The following is a 10090-nucleotide window of genomic DNA, read 5'->3' on the forward strand; positions in this document are numbered from 1 at the left end:
TGAATTTGGGAAAATAAGTGTTGTCTTTGATAACGTAGATTATCTTTCTAGTAAAATTACTTCTATTTATTATGTTTAAGAAAAAACCTTAAAAACCTGACATGCAGTCTCTCAAATATATTAGTATAAGATACGTCGCAAGTGCAATCTGAAACTTTAGCGATGCTTAACCATGTCAATAGTCTCCTTCTAACGAAAATAGTTTATTTTGCAGACTTTTTAGGTTCTACATATATTTGAGAGTTCTACACATATTTAAGTAAGCTACTCCCCCGATTCATATTAGTTGTCACTAATATAGATGTATCTAGACATATTTTAGTTATAAATACATCCATACTAGTGGCAAGTAAAATGAATCGGAGGGAGTACATAAAAGAAACAAATAGTCACTCAGCTGCTTGTGTTCTACATATCGGCAAAATCATCGATAATTATGCTTGTATGGAAGCTACACAAAAGAGCAAATTTGTGCACCGATGAAATACAACAAATAGTAGCCCAACTTTTAATTCATCATGTTTGTCTTTTTGCGGTCAGAGTCTCAGAGACTCAGACCTCAACGGGAAAGACATATTTAGGAAAATTGATACACACACTTCCCCGTTCCATATTTATTACACCCCTTCCCTAAACTCAAAGCAAACTTAAATACAAGAACTGAGATTGGTCGATGCCCCTTTGTTTAATATTAAATTGGTATATGTAGCCCTGTACAAAATTCCTATGATCCAACTAAATTGTATGAATATGCCGCATACGTATGTATATAATTATGTATGTACGTGGATTATTGGTGGCGAATCATCCGCGCGGTGGTGGTCGTGACCGCCGGGCGGGAGGGGCGACAAGGTGGTGATGGAGGCCACGAGGCACTGTGAGGCGACGCTGGGTGCCTCGTAGGTCCGTACCGGTATGGTTGGGGAAGCGTGCAGGCTAGACTGCAACGTGACGGCGCGATGAACGCCTGGAGAGTCCGCCCCGGACAGTCCGGTGCAATTCGGCCGGACTGTCCATCGCGTTGGAAACGAGACTAGCCGGACTGTCTTGTGGTGCCTGCGCCGGACTGTCTTGTGGTGTTCACGCCGAACTGTCTTGCGGTCTTATGGTGAATGTATACATATACGTGGGAATACTGAGTTTTGGATTTGGGTTTTGGCATGTGCTTAAATAATACCGATTGGGTTTTGTTAAGTTTGGGGAGGGGTTGTACTGGAGCAAACCTCATTAGTTAACACTGATTTAGTACAAGTCAAAGGGAGTACTACATATCTATACGTGGAAAATATCAGAACTTTTTTTATATAGGATTTTCAATGTTTTCAAAATCCCGGAGCTCGATGTAAGCCTGAATCTCATTAGTTACTTTGTACTCCTTCCGTCCTATAAAACATATCTTAAATTTCTCTAATTTTCTTTAAGAAAACACAAAGACTGTGTGTTTTTTTTCATTGAAAAGGAGAGAGTTACATGCCTCTTAGGACGTGAATTACAATATTTGTTACAAGACTCAGTGGGCGTTCCAGGTGGTTGGGATGATCGCCCTGAGGCCAGCAGCTCGCCCAGAGCGCTACCTCCTCCCTAATTCTATCTAAAAGCAGGCTGATAGGTGGCTGGTCGTTGTCAAAGATGCAGACATTCCACTTTTTCCAGAGCATCCAAGCCGTAAGCAGAGTTGCGGAGACGGTCTTGCGCATGCACTTTTTGAAGGGAAGGCCATCATGGCTAGCTTTATTAAAATCACACTTACATTGTTCAGGAGAGTTTGCGGAAGGAAACTAGGGATTCTTCGACCCAATTACAAGCCAAATTCGAATTTAAATAGTTTCTAGCTAGCTCATGAGCTACAGCATATTTGTATCTCTCCCGCAATGTGAAAACAAAAGACCTTCTCAATACTTCCAGCTTGATTCAGGATATCAGCGTAGATTGCAGCTGCATCATTCCATATCCGCACCCAAAGAGTCAGACTCCGCCTCAACATCATTGAATCGCAGAGAATTTGCCAACGTTAGTCCATGCAACATGGCCAGGACCTCGGCCATTGTAGCAGATGGAACATGCGATACAAGAGTTGTCGAGGCAGCAATAAAATTACCCTATAAATTTCTTAACACTGCAGTAGCCGCAACATAAGAGTTCTCTAAAGAGAACGCAGCATCAACATTTAGTTTAACAAAGTTCATTTTTGGCCTGGTTCAGGACTTCTTTTTCTTGTTTGCTAGAGGCAATTTTACTCGCGCAGCTTTTGCCACTATCGCCTTGATAGGAGTAATGCGGTGGTTAACAGGAGGGATGATCTCACCATGTGTCTGCCGACGCCATAGCCACCGGATGTACCATGAAAATACATCTATGATATCATGAATCTTGATAGTACCCAGGTAATGCTCGGACTGGATTTTTGAGCAACACTTTCATAACTTGTGCACCAGACAGGTCTATCCCCATTGCCTCCAAGATAGCGTCCTCACTTTGGCGTGGCCAGCTTATCTGTCAACCACCAGTCATTGAGGGATGCTTCATCATCAGCTCGGACCTCAACTTCCTCTAAATTTGGATGTATATAGATACTAAATGTGTCTTGATACACCAAAATTTGGACGAACTTATGATAAGTTTCATGAGATGGAGTATATGCCTATATGGTGCTGCTATAGCATGAGGGCAGCAAATCTATTAGAAGATGGCCATGCCGCCTGAATCAATAGATGCACATATATTACTCCCTTGGGCACAAATTAATTGGCACGGCTATATATTATGTCCAATACAAGTGTACTCATAAGCTGTATCCCTTAATTTGGGACGTACTTATATTATTAATATTTTACAAAGACTGATGGAGTCTGGCAAGCAAAGCTTCCTTGAATTTGGTGCGTCCATACTGAGCTATACAATGCAAAAATTTCAATCTGAAGCCATCTCATAATCTACACAAACTGACTGGTGAACCCAAATCTGATACAAAAACCAGCAGACAAGGATGTATCTCTCACAAACGAGACTTGGCTGCTGCTCTACCATTTCCCTTCATGGTGCTAGGGTTATCCAACGAAGTTGCAAGTGCTCGGAATTTACCATCAACCGCTGACAACAAAGAGAGGGTTATTTCAAAATGTACCCTTGGGAATCTGTAAAAGTAAAACTGCATACATTATGACCATGGAAACTTTATGAGAAATGTATCACGAAAGCTAGAAGTCATGGAGTTGCACCCATTCATCAACACAAATTTACAAACTTGGCAGCGGAACAAAAAATAACAACGGCTTGATTCCACCATGAACAACGTGAAAACTGGAAAGTTGAGGAACTATGCAAAGATAATGGCGCCTATATGATTTTCCAGGTATTGCGATGGAAGGAAGGATGCATTTCGCACAAACCTTTTCATGTCTTTGTCAGAACAATATCACGCATCAAGCTATCTGGAGCTGTATGGCGAGTCATAGGAGAAACACTGTAAGACTTTGGTAGAGCCTCAGATTTGCTACTACAGACGAACTCATGGGCAATGGCATGAAAATAAAAGCAGAAACAATTACCTGGCATGCCCGTGAAATGCTCAAATTGACCCTCTGCTTGCCTTATGAACATCTCCAAACCGCTAACAACTGTGGCTCCGCATTCTGCAGCTTCTCTAAGAAGTCTTGTCTCTTTTGGTGTGTAGACCGCATCGAAGACAACAGCATAAGATTTAAGCGCTTGCTGCAAAATTGTATATGTTGTAAGAAACTAGAAAGACGTAAGGTATTTATTACAATTCAGAATAGCAAATTTAAGACCTTGGATAGAGGAGTATCATTGGTATTTGGATGCATTCCTATTGCTGTTGTGTTCGCAAGAATCATCCCTTCCTCCGGATGGTAGTTTTCTAACTCCGCAAGAGTCAAAGCAGGCCCACCAATTAAGTTGCCAAGTTCTTGAGCACGTGCTGAAAAGTACAAAGAATATTGAACTCTCATGTGTATGCTCATTGTCTGATAATGCTTTTATTTCAATGAAGCAATTACCAAATAGTCTCAGAATAAAAACATGCTAGCAAACCTAACTAGAAGTTTAGAACGCACAAAAATGAATGGGTACAATTTCAAGTTACTTGCACTAGTCTGTAAGCTGGGGATGATCACTTCGTTTGTGTTCAGAGAGATCAAAGGCTGCGAGTTAGAGCTAAATGACTTCTTTTTTACCATAAGAGGTCTCCATAGTGAATGCTTACATTTAAGATGCAACACACTCAGAATAATTCAAATGTAACAACACACTGTACAGTTTCATAAAAGATGAAGCAATGTAATGGTTCAATATGAAAATTTATATGTTTAGAATGTGTAGCATGTACTCCATGCATGCTTGTGATTAATTATAGCAGTAGTGCAGGTTGAAAAGATACATACCGAAAGTACGGTTTGCTATTACAACTCTTGCTCCCTTCTCTTTTGCACCATAAGCAAGTGCCTTCCCTGCACCACCAGCCCCAATAACGACAAAAAGTCTTCCAGCCAGTGGTGACGTGGTGGAACGTGTTGATTGTGTTGCTGCCAATTGGTTTAACAGGGACTGGGGATTTAGTACATATCGGCAATAATAAACAACTGATATACAGTGGCATGTACAAACCTCTTATTCCATCCTCAATGGCAGAAATTGCACCAACATAGTCAGTATTGTAGCCTACAAGATTCCCATTAGGTTTTCTAATGATTGTATTAACAGCTCCAATATCCTGGAGAAATGTCATACTTCGAAATGTTAGTCTGGGTGCCTTAAATGGTTGAATAATCCAATAAACGGAGTAACAGAAGAGAAGGAGGATGAAATTACCCTGGCAATAGGATCGACCTCATCACAGCACCTAACTGCATCTTCCTTATGGGGAATTGTACAACTGCAATCCAATTCATTGGATGGAAAGAATTAGTCTGGTCACATGCAGAGAAATAGTATATATGATTGCATAAACAAAACCAAGAAAATGTAGTATACAGTTTGCTTGGCTCACGAATATCAAGTACCTGAAGCCAGCAAAGTCTGGAGAAGAGTAGGTATGGAGAAACTTAGCCAAGTCATCCACCAAAAATGGAACATAAACAGCATTCAAACCAACTGATCTGAAAGCTTCATTGTGCAAAATTGGGCTTTTACTGTGGCCAACAGGCTTTCCAATAATACCAAACACCTTAGTATCTGGTCCTATCTGTCTGATGTTGTACACATTAATCAGGTCTGCAACGGTTGGCTGTGCAGGTGCAGATTCTTTTCCTTTTTCAAGAGAGCCAAAAGTAAGGTATCCGCCAAATTTGGGGCAAAGAACACGAGAAATAAAACCTCTGTCGTTCATCACCAGTCCTATGATCGGCACCTGTTTTTCCTAATTCATTATTAAAATAAAAGATAGTGTGAACTAGGAATCCTGCTAAAGCACCTGAGAAATAAAGCATGGAGTCATGGACATAATCACATAGCATAATATTTTTCTTAAGTTTGAGAACCCCTAAATTGTTGTGCGTGCATAGAGTGCATTCCTAGCTAAACAATTTACAGATCTATTTTGTGTTAAGGGCAATCACACTACTATGTTATTAACTAATAGTAGCAATATTCATGCATAAACTGGCAGAACCCTAATAAAATGTCAAAAACTTTTGGTGATCATCAACCTCCGGAAATGATTATACAAGTACATATCTACTAAACAAGATTTCTCATAGACAACATTATCATTTTTAGTCTTGGCTTAAGGGACCATCAGCAGATTGAAAGCTAAATGAGGTATATAGAGCAGTCTTGTGGACTAATACTATGTATGAACACAAAAACAGCAAGAGCTAATACTAGTTGACCAAATACTATGTATAAACACAAAAAAACAGCAAGAGCTGATACTAGTTGGTAGATAAGATACAGGGATTGCACAGGTATTGGGCGGTAAACTCACTTGGCAGTGTACGAGTATTTGAAACATTCTTGACACATCAACAATTTCAGTAGCAGTGGTTGCAATTTTCACAATGTCAGCTCCTGTCGCTTGTATCTGAGCCAGCAATTTTCCAAGCTCTTCCGCCGACGGAGTGTTCTCATAGTTGTGGGATGAAACGATGAGCTTACAAGTTTCAGGTTTCTTTCCAGACATGAACTTTATAAATTTGTCGGCGACCTGCAATATAACAATACTACAGTGAGCAGCTGTGAACTGATTCGTAGTACAGAAGGCAGAGTCATAACATTCATGATGCAAAACAATCGAGTATTATTTTTTTATTAACTCTTGCAGGGTTCATCTTAGTGCATGTAGGGTTAAGAGCTCGCATCATCTGAAATTAGCGCATACGTAATTCTTGCGGAAGTTTAAAAATATATAATTAAGCATCAGGGAAATAGTGTTCTGCTGTAAATAAGGGTTCAAACTCATTTTAATCTATGTAAGAGCATGAGGTAAATGAGCTTATTGGAAATTTGCAGTCAAACAAAGAAAGATTTCTTTGCCTAGTGAAGAATAGCCTGGTGATTCAGTTCATCGAAGAGAAAAAGAAATAATGCACTCAGGGCCAACCTTGAGCTCAATATCGACGTATTCAGCTCCGAGTTCCATTGCCAATTGAAGCGCCTCGAACCGCGGTTCATCCTCACCTTCGTATTCGCCTCCTTCCCATTTGGGCCTGTGATGCCGCATTAGCAACATTGATTTAGCGTGAGATCGACGCAAAAAAGAAGAAGGGATGTTTATGTATACGCAATTGACCAAACAAAGTCATACTGTTCCTTTTCCCCAAATAAAATTATAAAGTAAAACGAGGCCACGGTTCCCACCCATAGGAATCGACCGAGAGGCTCTGTGCTTTCCCAGGCGAGATATAGACGAGTCCCCGAGGAAGGAAGGGCGAGGGAGATGGGCGGACCGGACCCACCTGTAGGTGACTAGGGCGGGGAGCGTGCGGGGCTTGGCGAGGAGCGCGGGCAGGTCCCGGCGCGGGGCGAACCCGGCCAGGCGGTCGAGGCGGAGCTCCGCTAGGTCGGCGCCGAGCGCGGCGGCAGCCGCCACCTCCGCCGCCATCTCCCGCGGCGCGCGCGCCGTCGCGGGCACGCAGAGCAGCGTCCGCGCCCGCGCCACGGCCGCCGCCGGCGGGACCACGGCTGACACGGATATCGCCGCCGACATCGTGGTCGTCAGAGGGTGAGCAGGGCGAGGGCGGCGGCGTCCCGGTGGTTGGTGGGAGCTCGTGGATACCTCGTTTGCCGGAACCGGCGGCTGCGGATGCACTTGTTTTGTTTCTCTGGGGCCGGGTGGTTGGTGGATCCTTGTGTGACGTGGCGCGTCCCTGTTGGAGTACGCAGTGTTCCACGTGGACAGTAAATTTATTAGTTAACATTTTTCTTAATTTTCAGCTAGATGGAATCTCAATTCATCTCCACCGGTGACCCCAAATAGTAGCCGCCAACACACATCCCAACTACGTATTAAGGTGGCCGGCCACATACGTCAGCTTTTTTTTTTTTGGATTGCCCACACCGGTTATGTCCCAAATCAACTCCCAATAGAAATAAGGATAGTGTGACGGGTGGGCTAGGTCAGGAGAGAGTGGAAATCCAACGTGGAGTTGTTGTGCCGTTCGTGCCAGCGCCCCGATAGCCTCCCTTCCCACAGGGTTTCTTTGGGGGTCGCCGGCTATTTTATTAGGCTCGGGATGACATGGATTTTTATTGGGAGCGCTGGTGTGAGCAGTATCTCTCTCTAAATTCCCCAAATCGTTGTTGGCTACGATTTGAGGCTCGCCGATGGAGATGCTCTCAGATGCATGTCCGTTACAAGCGGGGGACTTTTTCCCTACCGGGTTGCCTCGCACGAGGCGGCTCCGGGGGCTCCCCTCCAAACCCTAGCGAGGGTGCATTGAGCTTCTCCTAACGATTGTTTTTGTCGATGAGGACACATCGAGCTTCTTCCAATGGCCAGGGGTGCATCGAGCTTCTACCAATGGCCGCTGATGCCACCAGTTCCACACCTAGCCATCAAAGGCGGCATGTGAGGGTGGCGCAGCCTGACGGGTCCCTTCGATCGGAGGCGGACGTCGCCGGGGCATGGGGAAGGTTCGGTTCATGGTGATAGTGAGTGTGCCAAATAGATAAATATATGAATGAAGTTGGGGTGTAAAAGTAAGTATACATATTACGATATAAGTAGGCAATCAACCATTGGGAGTTGGGTCATATATCTCCTCCATGCATGTCAGGATTAATAGACACTATTTTCTAATTACCTGTTACCATCAGCAATGGATGTAATTATTAAGATCGTGAAATCAAACAAACACATTAAGTTGCTTATGTTTCACTCAGCGATTTATGCTTGAGTTGAAAACTCAACCATCCCTTTTTACACAGAGTATGTGGTGTTTAAGTGTTTTTTTTTCATTGTTGTGGAAGGTAGACTTGGTACTTTTGATATATGTATTTGCCTTGGTCCTTCGGGAAAAAAAAAAACTACATTATGTCAAGCCGCTAATAATCACATATCATTTTTTTTCCTTCTCTCATCTCACATGAATGCTACACATTTGAAGACACTGTAATTACAATGTGCAACTACTCTTTGTATAGTTCGGGGAAGGCTCGTTTTTGTTGCAAAATCAGCAAGTACATGTCAACAAAAGTATCTTCGTCACCAAGTATGTACAGTATTCTTGGGAAAACAAACGGTGGTTTCAGGACTCATGAGAGGTTTCTCACCGTCGATTCACTGCTAGTAGAAGAGATGGCATACAATAGATCTACATCTAGCACAGCTGTATCATGAGTCCATGAGGATCAGGTTCAAGAAAAGTCCATGAGGATCGCCGGCTTGCACGAGCTAACCCACCTCAGATACAATGGTGCCATCCCACGATCAATGAAACTGAAAGAACATGTCCATTACCCCATGTGTGGTTTTGGTAATTGATGACAATCCCTATGGACTAACGGTTGCTTTGAGAATATATCTTAGATCAAGTCCATAGCCATGTGTTGGATTCAAGGTTGCAAGATGGAGAAGATCGAGTACGATGAAGAAGACCGATGAAGATGGTGTCGAAGAGAGACGAAGACGGTGTTGAAGATGAAGAGAGAAGACGGCGTAGAAGATGGATGAAGACGGTGGTGTGCGTACAAGATCGTAGAAGACGGTGGCGTGTATGTTGGAGGAAGACGGTGGCATGTACAATGATGAAGAGGGTGAAGACGGAGCTTGCCGACTCGAGAGGAAGAGGAACACGCAAGGATAAGGTTTGTGCTCGATAGGACAGTGAGTCGCATCATCGGAGAGAGCTCAAACCTTGCATGCATTGCATCGTGTTTCTTGGTTCTTCATTCCGGTTGCATCGCATGTTGCATGTGCGAGGGTGATGAGTTTCTCGATATACCGTCTTGAGAGGTTACACCTCTATGACCATGAGAAAATCACACTTACTCGTTTGCATGATTTCACCTTGTGAATAGGTAGCTCTTGTCGCCCTCTTTCCAACAAAATTGGTTTCACCTCAATCAATCGGAGTTTTCTAGCTCAAGTTATGGTTTTTATAGTTGGTGCATATTTAAAAAGAAAAAAGAAAAACCTTTTTGGGCCGGCCGGTACTACCGCTGGAAGTACCGGCCCAACTTCCGCTCAGCCTTCCAGGCTTACTGGACCCGGAGCCGTACCAGGCCGGTACCAGCCCGGTACTACCGTATTTGTTACGGTACCGGCCCGGTACCAAACCGGTAGTACCGGCCCACCTTCTCCCATCTCCTCCAGCCTCCACCTGCCGCCACCGCACTTGGGCCGCAGTAGCCCGACCAGCCCAGCGCCGCACCTCCACGCGCCCGCTCGCTCCCGTGGAAATCTCCCGCCCATGCTCGTCCATCGAGGAGGGTGTTGACCCGCGGGAGGTTCCTGCCCGAGCTGCGCTCAATCCCCGCGCGGGGGTCAACGCGCGCGCCCCGCTCGCTCCCATCCGACGCCCCCGTTCGCCAGCTGCCTGCTCCCATGGGCCGGCCCATGTCGCCAGCACCCTCCCAGGCCGCCCCTTCCTCTCTTCTTCTTTGATGGTTGCTGCTATTTTCACATGGGCGGTAC

General features: G+C 44.3%; 1 protein-coding gene across 1 annotated transcript; it reads right to left on the reverse strand.

The window, feature by feature from the left end:
• Positions 1-2843: 2843 nt before the first annotated feature.
• Positions 2844-7177, reverse strand: LOC124652068 (bifunctional 3-dehydroquinate dehydratase/shikimate dehydrogenase, chloroplastic-like). Its single transcript, XM_047191085.1, has 11 exons — positions 6912-7177; positions 6557-6662; positions 5942-6160; positions 5019-5374; positions 4828-4891; positions 4624-4729; positions 4401-4541; positions 3789-3937; positions 3549-3711; positions 3390-3437; positions 2844-3090 (listed from the first exon to the last, which is right to left on the reverse strand). The coding sequence occupies exons 1-10, from the start codon at positions 7160-7162 to the stop codon at positions 3394-3396; spliced, it is 1599 nt and encodes a 532-aa protein (XP_047047041.1). The 5' UTR covers positions 7163-7177; the 3' UTR covers positions 2844-3090; positions 3390-3393.
• Positions 7178-10090: the final 2913 nt, after the last annotated feature.

This window comes from Lolium rigidum, chromosome 5, assembly GCF_022539505.1.
Source record: "Lolium rigidum isolate FL_2022 chromosome 5, APGP_CSIRO_Lrig_0.1, whole genome shotgun sequence".
NCBI classification, from domain to species: Eukaryota; Viridiplantae; Streptophyta; class Magnoliopsida; order Poales; family Poaceae; genus Lolium; species Lolium rigidum.